This window comes from Poromitra crassiceps (genome assembly GCF_964638095.1).
Source record: "Poromitra crassiceps genome assembly, chromosome: 6".
NCBI classification, from domain to species: domain Eukaryota; kingdom Metazoa; phylum Chordata; class Actinopteri; order Beryciformes; family Melamphaidae; genus Poromitra; species Poromitra crassiceps.
In genome coordinates, this window is record NC_139627.1 from 17,390,484 (window position 1) to 17,410,432 (window position 19,949).

The 19,949-nt window shown below is 43.4% G+C and overlaps 1 protein-coding gene across 2 annotated transcripts in view; it reads right to left on the minus strand.

Moving 5' to 3' along the window:
- Positions 1–2,127: 2,127 nt before the first annotated feature.
- The window catches only part of LOC310778505 (phosphatidylinositol transfer protein beta isoform-like), a 38,949-nt gene continuing 21,127 nt past the window's right edge, over positions 2,128–19,949 (minus strand). Inside the window, exons 8-12 of one of the 2 annotated variants that reach the window (XM_083638949.1) lie at positions 15,812–15,889; positions 15,451–15,555; positions 14,948–15,070; positions 7,985–8,070; positions 2,128–4,977 (exon numbers count right to left, since the gene is read on the minus strand). In XM_083638949.1, coding sequence (XP_083495075.1) covers positions 8,023–8,070; positions 14,948–15,070; positions 15,451–15,555; positions 15,812–15,889 — 354 coding nt within the window. In that variant the 3' untranslated portion in view covers positions 2,128–4,977; positions 7,985–8,022. The remainder of the gene's footprint in view (positions 4,978–7,984; positions 8,071–14,947; positions 15,071–15,450; positions 15,556–15,811; positions 15,890–19,949) is intronic. The other variant, XM_083638950.1, reaches the window with a different exon arrangement.

Consider the following 19,949-nt stretch of genomic DNA (forward strand, 5'->3'; position numbering starts at 1 on the left):
ACATTTTTATACTTTTAGCAAATCTATTTTAGGTTGTCTTTTGTCAGCTCAGCTGGCCGGGGACAACAACTGGAAATTAGCAATTTTTCCAAGCCTTGTCTGAGGAGAGGCCCACAGTCTCAGACTTTGAAAATCCCTGATGTAGGCTAAAGCAGCACCATGACTTACTGTTAGGGCTAATGTCCACCAGCTCCGGAACAGATGCGGTACGGCTGCGAACAGATCACTCATGTAATCTGTCAGACACATGCGGGATCTGACAAAAATAGAACAGGTGCGTCATTTTTACGTAGGCTATCGCATGTATTGCCCATCTATTAACATGGGAGTCTGATCCGGCAGTTTTCCTGGATCCGCAACGCAGCCGTAACGCATCTGGTGTATATTGGGTGTTACTGTCATTGTACTGTTACAGTTTATCAATGGGGAATGTCCGAAACATAAACTAATAAATTAAAATTAAATTCAAAGTCTGTGCTACTCAACTCCCAGAGAGAGGTGCAGAGTAAGAGAACATATCTTCCTGCAGTCCCAACTAGTTCTGACCTTTCTCCAAATGAAAGCCTAGGCTACAATATACGATGTTGAAATAAAGCACGTTACCATTTCAGACAAACAGGAAATAGAAAAACAAGGGCAAATACATTGAAGCCCATGGCGCAGATACCCCTACCCACCCTAAAGGTCCTTACACATCGGGAGTGTTTTTTTTTTGTCAATAATATTTTCCGAACCTATATCAGTCAATGCAACCGTGCATACCAACAGCGAAGTTTCGCTGAGCGTTATTGCAGTGTTTATTTTTTCGAACCACGGTCGATTTTTCAGAAATTCGCTTCCGACGTGTACACATCTGTGGCTGTGATTGACAGGTGCGTTAAAACTCGCATCGCAATTTCGTGCCGTATATTCGCATCGCGTAATGTCACCTTGTCATGGATGCTAACTGAATCTGTTCACAATCTGTCATTTGTCGATTTGCTTTGGCAAGGAGGCTACTATATTTTGCTAATTCAATCAAATATTTTTGATAGGCAACCTTTGGGCACACTGGGGCAATGCAGTGTCAGCCATAGGATACAGACCCCTCAAAATAAAAGCCCATACACCTTCAAAGTAAAAGCCCAAGACACGCACACAGACCTTCAAAATAAAAGCCCATAGACCTTCAAAATAAGTCCAAAACACACCGACCTTCAAAATAAAAGTCCAAAACACACAACTTCAAAATAAAAGTGCATACACCTTTCAATTTAAAAGCCCAGAACCAAGAACACACAGACCTTCAAATAAAAGCCCAAAACACACACAAAGACCTTCAAATTAAAAGCCCAAAACACAGAGACCTTAATAAAAAAATTACACCTTCAAAATAAAAGCCCAACACAGACCTTCAAAATAAAAGCCCAACACACACAGACCTTCAAAATAAAATCCCAAAACACACAGACCTTCAAAATAAAAGCCCAACACATAGACCTTACACACACAACTACCGGGTTGGGTAAGAGGCCCACCAAACTGATAATCTAGTTCCTAATATTCTCTAGAACAGGATACAGTCAAATGTAAAATATTATATTCAACACATCTGAGACAACACATCCTGTACTCAATATCTACAGTTGTCATCACTATAATAAAATTGTGCTATTTGGGTGTTAAAGCACAAAGATTAGTCAATAAGTAATTAGCATATTCATTATTAAGTTTAGTTTCAGATACATTAAAAATGTAAAACTGTTTGTCAGCTTTCAGAATGTTTTGGGGATTTTTTAAATGCTGTAATTTAACAGCCACAGTTTACTGTATTCATAAAACCCTGCTAGAGATTATCACAACAAAGAGAAAACATATCCTCAGAGAAATTCCCAAGTCAAAAAAACAGGAGACAGCACAGCAATTTCCTTATTTGTTCAAATTTATTAGATATTCTGTTATGTTCCATTGTCTAGACCGTCTGTCACAGTTTGAAAGCTGTGAAAAAACTAATTGTATTACATTCACTACTAATTCCCCTGAATTTCACCTTATCAGAAAAGAGAAAATTGAATGCATTGTGAATCTGTCTTTCAAAAAAAAAGAAAAAAAAAAGAAAAAGAAAAAGAAACAGTAGATTTTGCAAGTGCTTATTCATGATTACAAGAAAAATACAGTATTTTGGACTCTGTCTGTTCCCTATGCTTCCACCCCTCCCCTCACAGTCTTACCCTGGCTGGCATCACTGGCAGTGTTGCCAGATCTCATGAGAGGTATTCTTCAAAGACCGTTGCTGGTTTCTCTCGTGAGCTCTGGCAACACTGATCACTGGTGATGCTACACAAGTCTAGTCTACAGGGCACATTCCCCTCATGATCAAACTCCGTCAGAACTTTTTCACAAAGCTAGTAGTTTGATTTTGAGGAGAACACTCCCTTTAAAAAAAAATCCCTCCTTGTCTGATACAGTTCAACAGCTTCTCAGAAGCGCTGATGCACTGATCACACATAAATGGATATCTGGACAAAAGAAATAAAAATGCAAAGAATAAAAAAAAAAATGCTGTGCATGCAGAACAAAATTAGAGTTGTTACTGTACCATGGAGAAGAAGAAAAAAAGTTTAAATCATGTTTTGTAAATTCATTCGTCCACATGTATCGATGATGTCATGGGTACATGTCATGCTTGTACAGGTGTAAAATATGTCGGCAACTTCCTGCATAGTTTTGACACATGAATCTCCTCATAAGTAGTAAACCTGTACATTCATTGGCATGGGTTGGATGAGGTACAGTTAAAACCATGGCATGTGAGACAACACATGAATAGCAATAGCATGCTCCACCTTTCACATTGTATTCAATAGCACAGCATTCACACAGCTGACCTGCTCTGTGAACACAATTGACTGAAGTTACAGTTACCTGACAATGCCAGTACAGTATTGATAATGATGGACCTGACAACGCCCATTTGTAAAGTTTGCCTATTTGTATAATGGCTTATTGAAATGTAAATGTCCGGCCCTCTCTTTAAGCCTGTCCACTGGACACAAACAAGGATTGTGGAGACACTGGCTATCACAGACGTCTGAATAAACCTCTTAAATCACAGCTGTAATACTAAGGTGATCATGACCATATAAAACATCACAAAATACTTACACCTAGCCCCCAACAGGATCTGTATTGAACTCTAAAACAAGACACAGAACTCAGCTCTTGCTCTGATGAGAAGCCTCCAACCTGACATCAGTGAGACTGAACCCACAGGCAGCCAGAAGGTGGTGGAGCAGGACAGGGTGGGATAAGGGGGCCACCTGCCTGCAGGTCAAGACTTGTACTATTTAACTACGCCAACCTAGACTATACAGGGGGACAAACTGGACGACTTTTGTCAAAGCAATTTCATCCTTGGAACTATAAAAAGTCAAGAAATGTTCAGACCGACCTCACTCTCTCGCAGTTAAGGTAGATGAAATGCTTAAAATCATGATACATGGTACAACCAAACAAAAACGGAACGAAAGAGAAACTAAATATCCAGAATGCTTGTCAATCCACAACTGCAACAAACATTGCAGATCTGCCTGGACCCATATACTCAGTCAGTTGAGAGAGAGAGGGGGGGGGGGGGCAAAGGTAGTGCACCAAAGATGGAAACAGCTACTTCCATTCACACAAATGCATCAATTTCCCCCCTCTCCTCTGTTTCGGTAAAGTCAAAGCTTTGTGCAGGCTTCGGGCCCCACCAAGGCCTGTACTCAAACCCTAACCAGGGGGAGGGGAGGGGACATGCAGCAACCGCATGAGGCCAGTTCATCACGCTGCTCAAAACGCTCAGAAGCAGCCATCTTGTTAGGTTTAGCTGAACATGATCCATCTCAGTCCTCAGAGGGAGAGTCCTTAAAAGAGGAAAGGCCAGATGATAACACAAACAAGCACACAGATGCACACACTAACACCACGCAGAGACTCTCTCACCCCCACAGAGGGAAGTGACCCTCTGGCGCCCTCTGGCTGACGAACACAGATAATCCGCTCGAGCAAAGCTGCACTGCAGCGACTATACACTCGTGCGATGCCAGCGAGTGAGGAGCTGCTGCTGCTGCTGTCCACATGAACTTGCAGAGGGGAAGGGTCGGTGTGCACGTTTAAATGTGGGACATATGGGCGTGTGTGGGACACGAGTAGCAAATAATTATCTATCATGCATAAGCATGATATAATGTAGAATGCTTATCTATTTAATAACATAATAATAAACAGGCATGGATTAGCCTCAAAATCAAAACTATAAAGAGAAAGAAAAGAAAAAACAAAAAGAACATCATCATTCCCAACCAACTGCTAGACTGAATGGACAGTGAGACAAGGGGGGATTAAGATCTACACAAATTCCTACTAGGACAAGAATCTAGAGTAGACAATACTGAGGGGAGAGAGAGACAAGCAAAAAAGTAACTAGAGACAATTATAATACAAAAGGAAAAGGTGGGGAGGGGGAAAAAGTCCAATACCTGCTTATGCTTAAGATATTTCATACCAATTTTTGTGGGACCCTATATATCAGGAACTAAAACAACATTCTAATCAATTCAAAAGGCTTGACTTTCTGAGTCACGGTTTACACATCTGGATAAAAACAAAGCCCATTTTGATAATCGACTAACAATTACATATCAGGCAATTTACGTTCTGTGCAAAGAGTTTTTTTTTCCTTCTTCTTCTTTTTATATGTACGTAAAACCGTTTAGTTTTTTTTCTGAGTGAATGGGTGGCTTGTGATTGGGATAGGATCTGTACAGTACTGTTAACCAATCTTGTCAAACCCCCCCAATGAATCATGTTGAGACAGGAGCAGAAGAGCGGACGTCAGGGGCGCCACTTCCTCATGGTGGGCGTGTCTCTGATGACATCATCATGACAGGGTTTGGTTGATTTGCCTCAGTGCTCATGAGCAGCACTCATGCCTCGAATAGGACCTGTTTTACGCAGCTGAGAGAAAGAGGAGAAAAGTGTGATTAAAAGTGTGTGTGTGTGTGGGGGGGGGGGTTGTGTTTAGTTTGAGTGTGATTAACAGTGTGTGTGTGTGTGTGTGGGGGGGGGGGGGGGGGGGGGGGTTGTGTTTAGTTTTAGTTTGAGTGTGATTAACAGTGTGTGTGTGTGTGTGTGTGGGGGGGGGGGGGGTTGTGTTTAGTTTGAGTGTGATTAACAGTGTGTGTGTGTGTGTGTGTGTGGGGGGGGGGGGGGGGGTTGTGTTTAGTTTGAGTGTGATTAACAGTGTGTGTGTCTGTGGGGGGGGAGGCTTGTGTTTAGTTTGAGTGTGATTAACAGTGTGTGTGTGTGTGTGTGTGTGTGTGTGTGTGTGTGTGTGTGTATGGGGGGGGGGTTGTGTTTAGTTTGGTGATAAAGACTGTAGCGATGCATAAGCGATGCTTTGTGTCACAGCACCAACTCATGCAGTCATAAGGAGGTGCAATAACACATGCAGTCACAAGGGGGTTCAATAACACATGCAGTCATGAGGGGGGCAAGTCCGGGAAAAAGTAGCCAACTTCCACCATCAATGAAAGGGAAAAACCATATGCGTGCTAATGAGAGAAAATGATCACGGAAGAAAATGACGATTTGTAGTGTAGAAACTCTGAAGCTGGGCGGAATGGCCTACAAAAACATCTGAGAAGACCTGTGATCAGCAAATGAGTGGGCCACAAGTCTGTATTTGATGAGCCCTGGCGACCTCCTGGTATTGTCTGAAATTATACGTGCAGAAGAATATGTAGGTAGCAGCCATGTCATGCTAGCTCACTGGGAAGTGGGGGTAAAGTAACCTTACGTCTTCCTGGCTAAGACCCGCCCCAGCGCCAGCGGATCTCCTGCACGTTTTGTGTTACAGTGTTATCGTTCGCCCTTAGAAAGATGGTTTTATATGGTGTTAGCTCATTTCATTTTTGTGTATTAGCGACATAGCTAGTAGGGATGCACAGATTGCAAAATTCTGTGGCGATACGATGTTTAAAATTTAATTTGAGTTGTATTTATTTGCACATATTTAAAAACAGAAACATACAAAAGGAAATGAATGTGCCGGTAGAGACAGGAAACCCTAAGTGGGCTTATTCTGGGTCTCTACTTCAAACACATTAGCACGTAAGTGCTAGATTTGCGTGCATTGATGAAATGATGTGCAACACCCGCACCTCGCAGGGAGATTCAGGGCTTGCTATAGGAAAAACCTTCAATGAGCTGAGGTGATTAGCCTCGTCTCCAACATCTCAAAACATCAGCAGCAGGAAAATCAAACGAAAGCCTTAAAGGAACACTCCGCCCATTTCCAACCAGCTTTGTATCATTAGAACATCAGTAGTGTATCAGAAAACTGTAAACGGTTTTGAAGTCTGTCATTTAATTTGACAGTTATTGAGTGTTAAAGTGTGGACCAGTGACATCACTGGTCCACACTAACTCAAATTAATAACTCATTAACTCAAATCAACTCTCAATAACTGTCAAACTAGATGAATGATGAATAGTTTGACAGTTATTGAGAGTTGATTTGAGTTAATGAGTTATTAATTTGAGTTAGTGTGGACCAGTGATGTCACTGGTCCACACTTTAACACTCAATAACTGTCAAATTAAATGACAGACTTCAAAACCGTTTACAGTTTTCTGATATACTACTGATGTTCTAATGATACAAAGCTGGTTGAAAATGGGCAGAGTGTTCCTTTAAGTAAAGCATTCAAGAAGAACAGGAAGGGGTCGTCGTGCAAAAGCGAGCATCAAAAAGGCAGATTGAGGATAATAACATGCGGTCTTGTTGAAGGAGAAATGATTGAAACGGAGAAGAAAACAGAGGAGAGCACAGGACAGGAGAAGAAAACAGAGGAGAGCACAGGACAGGAGAAGAAAACAGAGGAGAGCACAGGACAGGAGAAGAAAACAGAGGAGAGCACAGGACAGGAGAAGAAAACAGAGGAGAGCACAGGACAGGAGAAGAAAACAGAGGAGAGCACAGGACAGGAGAAGAAAACAGAGGAGAGCACAGGACAGGAGAAGAAAACAGAGGAGAGCACAGGACAGGAGAAGAAAACAGAGGAGAGCACAGGACAGGAGAAGAAAACAGAGGAGAGCACATGACAGGAGAAGAAAACAGAGGAGAGCACAGGACAGGAGAAGAAAACAGAGGAGAGCACAGGACAGGAGAAGAAAACAGAGGAGAGCACAGGACAGGAGAAGAAAACAGAGGAGAGCACAGGACAGGAGAAGAAAACAGAGGAGAGCACAGGACAGGAGAAGAAAACAGAGGAGAGCACAGGACAGGAGAAGAAAACAGAGGAGAGCACAGGACAGGAGAAGAAAACAGAGGAGAGCACAGGACAGGAGAAGAAAACAGAGGAGAGCACAGGACAGGAGAAGAAAACAGAGGAGAGCACAGGACAGGAGAAGAAAACAGAGGAGAGCACAGGACAGGAGAAGAAAACAGAGGAGAGCACAGGACAGGAGAAGAAAACAGAGGAGAGCACAGGACAGGAGAAGAAAACAGAGGAGAGCACAGGACAGGAGAAGAAAACAGAGGAGAGCACAGGACAGGAGAAGAAAACAGAGGAGAGCACAGGACAGGAGAAGAAAACAGAGGAGAGCACAGGACAGGAGAAGAAAACAGAGGAGAGCACAGGACAGGAGAAGAAAACAGAGGAGAGCACAGGACAGGAGAAGAAAACAGAGGAGAGCACAGGACAGGAGAAGAAAACAGAGGAGAGTCAGGATGGGAAGAAGGCAAAATGCAGAGCGGAGAACACGGCGAACACAAAGGAATCGACAACTAGACAAACTGGGACAGTTCCTAAAATAGACAAAATTGCTCAAGTTGGACAGCGGTCACTGCCAGTCAGACAACGACAGACACGATGAGTGGTGAGTGAGCGAAGAGAAGGGATGCGTTAAGAAATAGTGCAGAGAATGAATCCATGCACCACCTCTCCCGTCTTGGACTTACTCAGCCTGCCTCTAGCGTTTGACCTACAGGGGCGGGGCCTACTCGTCCGTTGCAGAGGTGCCTCGCACATCTCCCTTCTGACGCATCTAATGTGAGATTCAGGAGTAAAGGGTTAAATTAAGTCAGTCAAGTGTCCCCTCAGGAGTAAAGGGTTGAATTAAGTCAGTCAAGTATCTCGTGTCCCCTCAGGAGTAAAGGGTTAAATTCAGTCAGTCAAGTAAGACAGGAGTAAAGGGTTAAATTCAGTCAGTCAAGTATCTTGTGTCCCCTCAGGAGTAAAGGGTTAAATTCAGTCAGTCAAGTAAGACAGGAGTAAAGGGTTAAATTCAGTCAGTCAAGTATCTTGTGTCCCCTCAGGAGTAAAGGGTTAAATTCAGTCAGTCAAGTAAGACAGGAGTAAAGGGTTAAATTCAGTCAGTCAAGTATCTTGTGTCCCCTCAGGAGTAAAGGGTTAAATTCAGTCAGTCAAGTAAGACAGGAGTAAAGGGTTAAATTCAGTCAGTCAAGTGTCCCCTCAGGAGTAAAGGGTTGAATTAAGTCAGTCAAGTATCTCGTGTCCCCTCAGGAGTAAAGGGTTAAATTCAGTCAGTCAAGTAAGACAGGAGTAAAGGGTTAAATTCAGTCAGTCAAGTATCTTGTGTCCCCTCAGGAGTAAAGGGTTAAATTCAGTCAGTCAAGTATCTTGTGTCCCCTCAGGAGTAAAGGGTTAAATTCAGTCAGTCAAGTATCTTGTGTCCCCTCAGGAGTAAAGGGTTAAATTAAGTCAGTCAAGTATCTTGTGTCCCCTCAGGAGTAAAGGGTTAAATTCAGTCAGTCAAGTATCTTGTGTCCCCTCAGGAGTAAAGGGTTAAATTCAGTCAGTCAAGTATCTTGTGTCCCCTCAGGAGTAAAGGGTTAAATTCAGTCAGTCAAGTATCTTGTGTCCCCTCAGGAGTAAAGGGTTAAATTCAGTCAGTCAAGTATCTTGTGTCCCCTCAGGAGTAAAGGGTTAAATTCAGTCAGTCAAGTATCTTGTGCCCCCTCAGGAGTAAAGGGTTAAATTCAGACAGTCAAGTATCTTGTGTCCCCTCAGGAGTAAAGGGTTAAATTCAGTCAGTCAAGTAAGACAGGAGTAAAGGGTTAAATTCAGTCAGTCAAGTATCTCGTGTCCCCTCAGGAGTAAAGGGTTAAATTCAGTCAGTCAAGTATCTTGTGTCCCCTCAGGAGTAAAGGGTTAAATTCAGTCAGTCAAGTATCTCGTGTCCCCTCAGGAGTAAAGGGTTAAATTCAGTCAGTCAAGTAAGACAGGAGTAAAGGGTTAAATTAAGTCAGTCAAGTATCTTGTGTCCCCTCAGGAGTAAAGGGTTAAATTCAGTCAGTCAAGTATCTTGTGTCCCCTCAGGAGTAAAGGGTTAAATTCAGTCAGTCAAGTATCTTGTGTCCCCTCAGGAGTAAAGGGTTAAATTCAGTCAGTCAAGTATCTTGTGTCCCCTCAGGAGTAAAGGGTTAAATTCAGTCAGTCAAGTATCTTGTGTCCCCTCAGGAGTAAAGGGTTAAATTCAGTCAGTCAAGTATCTTGTGTCCCCTCAGGAGTAAAGGGTTAAATTCAGTCAAGTATCTCGTGTCCCCTCAGGAGTAAAGGGTTAAATTCAGTCAAGTATCTCGTGTCCCCTCAGGAGTAAAGGGTTAAATTCAGTCAAGTATCTTGTGTCCCCTCAGGAGTAAAGGGTTAAATTCAGTCAAGTATCTTGTGTCCCCTCAGGAGTAAAGGGTTAAATTCAGTCAGTCAAGTATCTTGTGTCCCCTCAGGAGTAAAGGGTTAAATTCAGTCAGTCAAGTATCTTGTGTCCCCTCAGGAGTAAAGGGTTAAATTCAGTCAGTCAAGTATCTCGTGTCCCCTCAGGAGTAAAGGGTTAAATTCAGTCAGTCAAGTATCTTGTGTCCCCTCAGGAGTAAAGGGTTAAATTCAGTCAGTCAAGTATCTTGTGTCCCCTCAGGAGTAAAGGGTTAAATTCAGTCAGTCAAGTATCTTGTGTCCCCTCAGGAGTAAAGGGTTAAATTCAGTCAGTCAAGTATCTCGTGTCCCCTCAGGAGTAAAGGGTTAAATTCAGTCAGTCAAGTATCTTGTGTCCCCTCAGGAGTAAAGGGTTAAATTCAGTCAGTCAAGTATCTTGTGTCCCCTCAGGAGTAAAGGGTTAAATTCAGTCAGTCAAGTATCTTGTGTCCCCTCAGGAGTAAAGGGTTAAATTCAGTCAGTCAAGTATCTCGTGTCCCCTCAGGAGTAAAGGGTTAAATTCAGTCAGTCAAGTATCTTGTGTCCCCTCAGGAGTAAAGGGTTAAATTCAGTCAGTCAAGTATCTTGTGTCCCCTCAGGAGTAAAGGGTTAAATTAAGTCAGTCAAGTATCTCATGTCCCCTCAGGAGTAAAGGGTTAAATTAAGTCAAGTATCTTGTGTCCCCTCAGGAGTAAAGGGTTAAATTAAGTCAAGTATCTTGTGTCCCCTCAGGAGTAAAGGGTTAAATTAAGTCAGTCAAGTATCTTGTGTCCCCTCAGGAGTAAAGGGTTAAATTCAGTCAGTCAAGTATCTCATGTCCCCTCAGGAGTAAAGGGTTAAATTAAGTCAAGTATCTTGTGTCCCCTCAGGAGTAAAGGGTTAAATTAAGTCAAGTATCTTGTGTCCCCTCAGGAGTAAAGGGTTAAATTAAGTCAAGTATCTTGTGTCCCCTCAGGAGTAAAGGGTTAAATTAAGTCAGTCAAGTATCTCATGTCCCCTCAGGAGTAAAGGGTTAAATTAAGTCAAGTATCTTGTGTCCCCTCAGGAGTAAAGGGTTAAATTAAGTCAAGTATATTGTGTCCCCTCAGGAGTAAAGGGTTAAATTAAGTCAAGTATCTTGTGTCCCCTCAGGAGTAAAGGGTTAAATTCAGTCAGTCAAGTATCTTGTGTCCCCTCAGGAGTAAAGGGTTAAATTAAGTCAGTCAAGTATCTTGTGTCCCCTCAGGAGTAAAGGGTTAAATTAAGTCAGTCAAGTATCTTGTGTCCCCTCAGGAGTAAAGGGTTAAATTCAGTCAGTCAAGTATCTTGTGTCCCCTCAGGAGTAAAGGGTTAAATTCAGTCAGTCAAGTATCTCGTGTCCCCTCAGGAGTAAAGGGTTAAATTCAGTCAGTCAAGTATCTTGTGTCCCCTCAGGAGTAAAGGGTTAAATTAAGTCAGTCAAGTATCTTGTGTCCCCTCAGGAGTAAAGGGTTAAATTCAGTCAGTCAAGTATCTTGTGTCCCCTCAGGAGTAAAGGGTTAAATTCAGTCAGTCAAGTATCTCGTGTCCCCTCAGGAGTAAAGGGTTAAATTCAGTCAGTCAAGTATCTTGTGTCCCCTCAGGAGTAAAGGGTTAAATTCAGTCAGTCAAGTATCTTGTGTCCCCTCAGGAGTAAAGGGTTAAATTAAGTCAGTCAAGTATCTCATGTCCCCTCAGGAGTAAAGGGTTAAATTAAGTCAAGTATCTTGTGTCCCCTCAGGAGTAAAGGGTTAAATTAAGTCAAGTATCTTGTGTCCCCTCAGGAGTAAAGGGTTAAATTAAGTCAGTCAAGTATCTTGTGTCCCCTCAGGAGTAAAGGGTTAAATTCAGTCAGTCAAGTATCTCATGTCCCCTCAGGAGTAAAGGGTTAAATTAAGTCAAGTATCTTGTGTCCCCTCAGGAGTAAAGGGTTAAATTAAGTCAAGTATCTTGTGTCCCCTCAGGAGTAAAGGGTTAAATTAAGTCAAGTATCTTGTGTCCCCTCAGGAGTAAAGGGTTAAATTAAGTCAGTCAAGTATCTCATGTCCCCTCAGGAGTAAAGGGTTAAATTAAGTCAAGTATCTTGTGTCCCCTCAGGAGTAAAGGGTTAAATTAAGTCAAGTATATTGTGTCCCCTCAGGAGTAAAGGGTTAAATTAAGTCAAGTATCTTGTGTCCCCTCAGGAGTAAAGGGTTAAATTCAGTCAGTCAAGTATCTTGTGTCCCCTCAGGAGTAAAGGGTTAAATTAAGTCAGTCAAGTATCTTGTGTCCCCTCAGGAGTAAAGGGTTAAATTAAGTCAGTCAAGTATCTTGTGTCCCCTCAGGAGTAAAGGGTTAAATTAAGTCAGTCAAGTATCTTGTGTCCCCTCAGGAGTAAAGGGTTAAATTCAGTCAGTCAAGTATCTTGTGTCCCCTCAGGAGTAAAGGGTTAAATTCAGTCAGTCAAGTATCTTGTGTCCCCTCAGGAGTAAAGGGTTAAATTAAGTCAGTCAAGTATCTTGTGTCCCCTCAGGAGTAAAGGGTTAAATTCAGTCAGTCAAGTATCTTGTGTCCCCTCAGGAGTAAAGGGTTAAATTCAGTCAGTCAAGTATCTTGTGTCCACTCAGGAGTAAAGGGTTAAATTCAGTCAGTCAAGTATCTTGTGTCCCCTCAGGAGTAAAGGGTTAAATTCAATCAGTCAAGTATCTCGTGTCCCCTCAGGAGTAAAGGGTTAAATTCAGTCAGTCAAGTATCTTGTGTCCCCTCAGGAGTAAAGGGTTAAATTCAGTCAGTCAAGTATCTTGTGTCCCCTCAGGAGTAAAGGGTTAAATTCAGTCAGTCAAGTATCTTGTGTCCCCTCAGGAGTAAAGGGTTAAATTCAGTCAGTCAAGTATCTTGTGTCCCCTCAGGAGTAAAGGGTTAAATTCAGTCAGTCAAGTATCTTGTGTCCCCTCAGGAGTAAAGGGTTAAATTCAGTCAGTCAAGTATCTTGTGTCCCATCAGGAGTAAAGGGTTAAATTCAGTCAGTCAAGTATCTTGTGTCCCCTCAGGAGTAAAGGGTTAAATTCAGTCAGTCAAGTATCTTGTGTCCCCTCAGGAGTAAAGGGTTAAATTCAGTCAGTCAAGTATCTCGTGTCCCCTCAGGAGTAAAGGGTTAAATTCAGTCAGTCAAGTATCTTGTGTCCCGTCAGGAGTAAAGGGTTAAATTAAGTCAGTCAAGTATCTCGTGTCCCCTCAGGAGTAAAGGGTTAAATTCAGTCAGTCAAGTATCTTGTGTCCCCTCAGGAGTAAAGGGTTAAATTAAGTCAGTCAAGTATCTTGTGTCCCCTCAGGAGTAAAGGGTTAAATTCAGTCAGTCAAGTATCTTGTGTCCCCTCAGGAGTAAAGGGTTAAATTCAGTCAGTCAAGTATCTCGTGTCCCCTCAGGAGTAAAGGGTTAAATTCAGTCAGTCAAGTATCTTGTGTCCCCTCAGGAGTAAAGGGTTAAATTCAGTCAGTCAAGTATCTTGTGTCCCCTCAGGAGTAAAGGGTTAAATTAAGTCAGTCAAGTATCTCATGTCCCCTCAGGAGTAAAGGGTTAAATTAAGTCAAGTATCTTGTGTCCCCTCAGGAGTAAAGGGTTAAATTAAGTCAAGTATCTTGTGTCCCCTCAGGAGTAAAGGGTTAAATTAAGTCAGTCAAGTATCTTGTGTCCCCTCAGGAGTAAAGGGTTAAATTCAGTCAGTCAAGTATCTCATGTCCCCTCAGGAGTAAAGGGTTAAATTAAGTCAAGTATCTTGTGTCCCCTCAGGAGTAAAGGGTTAAATTAAGTCAAGTATCTTGTGTCCCCTCAGGAGTAAAGGGTTAAATTAAGTCAAGTATCTTGTGTCCCCTCAGGAGTAAAGGGTTAAATTAAGTCAGTCAAGTATCTCATGTCCCCTCAGGAGTAAAGGGTTAAATTAAGTCAAGTATCTTGTGTCCCCTCAGGAGTAAAGGGTTAAATTAAGTCAAGTATATTGTGTCCCCTCAGGAGTAAAGGGTTAAATTAAGCCAAGTATCTTGTGTCCCCTCAGGAGTAAAGGGTTAAATTCAGTCAGTCAAGTATCTTGTGTCCCCTCAGGAGTAAAGGGTTAAATTAAGTCAGTCAAGTATCTTGTGTCCCCTCAGGAGTAAAGGGTTAAATTAAGTCAGTCAAGTATCTTGTGTCCCCTCAGGAGTAAAGGGTTAAATTAAGTCAGTCAAGTATCTTGTGTCCCCTCAGGAGTAAAGGGTTAAATTAAGTCAGTCAAGTATCTTGTGTCCCCTCAGGAGTAAAGGGTTAAATTCAGTCAGTCAAGTATCTTGTGTCCCCTCAGGAGTAAAGGGTTAAATTCAGTCAGTCAAGTATCTTGTGTCCCCTCAGGAGTAAAGGGTTAAATTCAGTCAGTCAAGTATCTTGTGTCCCCTCAGGAGTAAAGGGTTAAATTCAGTCAGTCAAGTATCTTGTGTCCCCTCAGGAGTAAAGGGTTAAATTCAGTCAGTCAAGTATCTTGTGTCCACTCAGGAGTAAAGGGTTAAATTCAGTCAGTCAAGTATCTTGTGTCCCCTCAGGAGTAAAGGGTTAAATTCAGTCAGTCAAGTATCTCGTGTCCCCTCAGGAGTAAAGGGTTAAATTCAGTCAGTCAAGTATCTTGTGTCCCCTCAGGAGTAAAGGGTTAAATTCAGTCAGTCAAGTATCTTGTGTCCCCTCAGGAGTAAAGGGTTAAATTCAGTCAGTCAAGTATCTTGTGTCCCCTCAGGAGTAAAGGGTTAAATTCAGTCAGTCAAGTATCTTGTGTCCCCTCAGGAGTAAAGGGTTAAATTCAGTCAGTCAAGTATCTTGTGTCCCCTCAGGAGTAAAGGGTTAAATTCAGTCAGTCAAGTATCTTGTGTCCCCTCAGGAGTAAAGGGTTAAATTCAGTCAGTCAAGTATCTTGTGTCCCCTCAGGAGTAAAGGGTTAAATTCAGTCAGTCAAGTATCTTGTGTCCCCTCCAGCAGCCTGGTCAACACAGAAATAAGCATGATGATCATTGCTGCCATCATCAGTCATTATCCAGAAGAGAACAAGTACAATTCATGCGTAAACGCCCTCGCTTTTTTGCAGATCTGTAAAAGGTAGGAAAGACAACAGTTTTCTTTCTCACATCTACCCTGCACTTGAGTCAGCAGCCCTAGGAGAAGACAGCACAGTCTGTATCTTAGGAAGGACGGTTGTGCGTGCGTTTGGTTTAATTACCTCCTCAAGCTCTTTTTGAGTCTCCTCCTCCATCCGCCTGATGTCCTCCATGGTCAAACCCACCCAGTTGTCAATCCAACAGAAGAGCTGGCGGTGGAAGTTGGTGAAAATACGTCTTTCTTGCTGTGGAAGCAAGGAGAGGAGTTAAAGGACAAGTACAGATTCGAGAGCATCCTGAAACAAAGTTTTTCTCAGTCTGTCAAATCTCCCTATGCTCTTGCCCGTAAGGGACTTTCAGTAAGAGTCAAGTACTTCTCATAATAATGACTCCCTCTGGTGGACAAGATAAAAAAAACACCACATTTGACAATGGCACACATCATGGTAAAGTTCCTCTATGCAAAATAAAGATGGTGTATCAGTCAACAAGGTTTATTGACTTGATTTACAATGAAAAAACAATCTGTTGTCAATTATTCAATAATATCCATGTAAATGATATAAAACTATAGATCCCTCTGCTCTGCTAGAATGTGGTGTGTGTATATACATATGTGCTTTACCCTGTGGATGAAATTTTCCACTTTGCTCTGCAGACCCCACCATTTGAACTTGACAGTGACCAGTTTGTATCCGCACATATAAGGGCATTCCGCCTTCAACTCATCCTGCCGGGGGTGGAAAAACAAAACAGTTTTGAGGGGAATACAACAATTACTCAATGGGTACAGTCATGACAACTCTATGTATAGGTAATACATCTCATAAAAACTACAGTCAGGACAACTCTATGTATAGGTAATACATCTCATAAAAACTACAGTCAGGACAACTCTATGCATAGGTAATACATCTCATAAAAACTACAGTCATGACAACTCTATGGATAGGTAATACATCAGTCATGACAACTCATGCTAATACCTTCCATTCAGGGCTCAGAGGTCCTCTATCCGTCTTGGTAGAGTGAAAAAGAGCAGGATCTTCCTCTGGCTTGTAGTCCTGAAATTAAGGAAAGGACAGAAACTTAGCACAAGTAAAAGACCTTTGACCTGGACCAAAATAATAATAAATTAAATTAAATTAAATTAAATTAAATTAAATTAAATTAAAATAAAATAAAATAAAATAAAATACAATACACATTTTCTGTTTCGGTCCAAGTCGAATCTTTTACGGTCACTCGCGATTCATCTCGTAGCTGATTTGTTTAGTTTCTCCAAGTATAACTCTTTATATAAGGATTTTACTAGACATCAATGGAAAAATGAATGGGGAATGCACTTCCTGAAGTCCCATGCAGACCTGGGAGGGGGCAGGAGGACTAAATGGTGGACCTGGGAGGGGGCAGGAGGACTACAGTATATGGTGGACCTGGGAGGGGGCAGGAGGACTATATGGTGGACCTGGGAGGGGGCAGGAGGACTACAGTATATGGTGGACCTGGGAGGGGGCAGGAGGACTATATGGTGGACCTGGGAGGGGGCAAGAGGACTACAGTATATAGTGGACCTGGGAGGGGGCAGGAGGACTATATGGTGGACCTGGGAGGGGGCAGGAGGACTATATGGTGGACCTGGGAGGGGGCAGGAGGACTTACAGTATATGGTGGACCTGGGAGGGGGCAAGAGGACTATATGGTGGACCTGGGAGGGGGCAGGAGGACTATATGGTAGACCTGGGAGGGGGCAGGAGGACTATATGGTGGACCTGGGAGGGGGCAGGAGGACTATATGGTGGACCTGGGAGGGGGCAAGAGGACTACAGTATATGGTGGACCTGGGAGGGGGCAGGAGGACTATATGGTGGACCTGGGAGGGGGCAGGAGGACTATATGGTGGACCTGGGAGGGGGCAGGACTATAATGGTGGACCTGGGAGGGGGCAGGACTATGGTACATGTAAGAAGTTAAATGTGACCAAAATGCATTACTTTGCACAGCCATTGATTCGCCATGTTCTCTAAGGCCTTATGTAAAGACTATGGTAATATTCTATAAAAGAGATTTAAAAACAGGGTCAATGATCAGAATTTTTTGTTTTGTTCAATTAACTCATTGAGTGCCAAGGACGGACATGTTCGTCATTTCAAATAGTAACGTAGAGTGCCAAGGACGGACATGTTCGTCAATTGCGTTTTTTGACGGTGGGGCGTCGATCAAAGCCTTCTGCCTCTGATGTACAAATATTATAGCTATTGGATGTGTCTAACCTATTTTACAGAACCCTTAGGTGGCGACAGTGCTCTCCACATAACAGAAAGGCAAGGAAAAAACAAAGAAGAAGTCGTTATGGAAACGGAAATCGCATCGCATCCGTATGCATCGATATGCTGAAGCACGTTACTGCAGCTGTGCCTGCAGCAGCCAATCTGCTCCCACAATTGAGCCGCTCCGTGTCGGTTGCGACAGCAAATCCGCACATCCACACCGTGGAGTTGTTATTATGCTCAACTGGAAGCATCGTTGCCGGTGACAAACACACGCGGAACGCTGTAAAAAAGCCTGGCTGTCCGCACCCTTCACTGTGCGCACAGCAAACTCAGCAGAGAGCCACCACAGACAGGAGGAGGAGTGTGCAGTTGAGGCGAGGCGAGGCGAGGCGGGGCGGGGCGGGGGGGGGGGGGGGGGGGGGGGGGGGGGGCACGCAGAGCAGCGCGCAACACCCAGACAGACCCAGGCAGCAGGACAGGATTGACAAACGCAAGCCAGAATATCCGATGCCCACCAGCAGCAAATCAAAACCAGCAAGAAGCTGCAACCAGCAGCGCACGCAGGGGCCAGCGCTGCTGGTTGTAGCTAAAAATATTATTCTGCCAAACAAAATTCCCTGGCCTAAACTGTTTTATTGAAGGAAATTATTTTTGAGGTGTGACTACATTAGAAAAGATTAGCTTCAGAGTCAGTGATGTGCTTGAAATGATTAATTTCACAAAAGGCCAATTATCTCAGCTTCTAGAAAAAAATTGCTATTTTTGGATGAATCAAGCTATCTTCTCCGGCTCATAACTAAAGAACGGAAAATGGGATCAATAAACTTTTTTTTGCAGATGATAGAATAGAGTCTCATCGTTCTTTGTGCGTGTTCAGTGTTTACATAGTAATATCACACAATATTCTGTGGGCCTCGAGAAATCACTGAAAACGCTCTGAAACTCTGGCACTGGGAGCGTCCGTTCTCCAAAAGTGGCTGGCACTCAATGAGTTAAATGTTATAGAATAAATGCCCGGCAGCATATTCAGTTTGAGTCCAGTTAGTCCATGTGGCCCCTCATGGAGACTGAGTTTGAACGTTTAGCCTCCACACTTCAAGTGTTTTGACTGCTGTCCTGGAAGGCACTGGGGAATCACTCTGCAAAACACAAGACTGTATAAAGTGATGTACATATTATTACACTACCTGGGTGGTACAAAGCAAATTTAATTTTCAGTAAATTATGTAGATTATTGCAATATATCGCAATATGTATTGTATCGCAATGTATCGTGAGGCGTATCGTATCGTGTGAGGTCCTTGCCAATACCCAGCCCTAATATTTCTAAATGACTGGGCCCTAAGGCAAGCCCAGGGCTCACTGTGGTGTTTGAATCCATCAGCTCTGTTGTGAAAGACAGGTGAATACCTGGAGCAGATGGACCTTCAGACTAAGCCTGCGCCTGCACACTGATCCACTCAAGTCATTAGTGTCCAGGAGCTGGTCTTAAGAAACTCTGTAGCCGGAGGACAACTGCACCCCACCTGGATGAGACCGGCTTCATGTCTCCTTTTAGCTTTAAACACAGGGTAACGCGCCGTCCGTTTAACGATCACTGACCGAGCCATGCCGCCCATTGTACTTAAAAGGTTTTTTTTATGAAATGCCTCATTAAGAACAAAGTAAATCATCAGATTTGATAATCCAATGCTCTGTGACAGCATCTTAATCTCCTCCAGTTGGCCATTAAATCAAAGCTTCAGAGAGCATTAACGGCTTGATTTTCTAGCTTAGTGAATGCGGTCTAAATCATAGTGAGTAGCACCATGACTGTTCGGTGTGGCCTACTGTCCACAGGTCTAAATCATAGTGAGCAGCACCATGACTGTTCGGTGTGGCCTACTGTCCACAGGTCTAAATCATAGTGAGCAGCAGCATGACTGTTCGGTGTGGCCTACTGTCCACAGGTCTAAATCATAGTGAGCAGCACCATGACTGTTCGGTGTGGCCTACTGTCCACAGGTCTAAATCATAGTGAGCAGCACCATGACTGTTCGGTGTGGCCTACTGTCCACAGGTCTAAATCATAGTGAGCAGCACCATGACTGTTCGGTGTGGCCTACTGTCCACAGGTCTAAACATAGTGAGCAGCAGCATGACTGTTCGGTGTGGCCTACTGTCCACAGGTCTAAATCATAGTGAGCAGCACCATGACTGTTCGGTGTGGCCTGGTCTAAATCATAGTGAGCAGCAGCATGACTGTTCGGTGTGGCCTACTGTCCACAGGTCTAAATCATAGTGAGCAGCACCATGACTGTTCGGTGTGGCCTACTGTCCACAGGTCTAAATCATAGTGAGCAGCACCATGACCGTTCGGTGTGGCCTACTGTCCACAGGTCTAAATCATAGTGAGCAGCACCATGACTGTTCGGTGTGGCCTACTGTCCACAGGTCTAAATCATAGTGAGCAGCACCATGACTGTTCGGTGTGGCCTACTGTCCACAGGTCTAAATCATAGTGAGCAGCACCATGACTGTTCGGTGTGGCCTACTGTCCACAGGTCTAAATCATAGTGAGCAGCACCATGACTGTTCGGTGTGGCCTACTGTCCACAGGTCTAAATCATAGTGAGCAGCACCATGACTGTTCGGTGTGGCCTACTGTCCACAGGTCTAAATCATAGTGAGCAGCACCATGACTGTTCGGTGTGGCCTACTCTCCACAGGTCTAAATCATAGTGAGCAGCACCATGACTGTTCGGTGTGGCCTACTGTCCACAGGTCTAAATCATAGTGAGCAGCACCATGACTGTTCGGTGTGGCCTACTCTCCACAGGTCTAAATCATAGTCAGTAGCACCATGACTGTT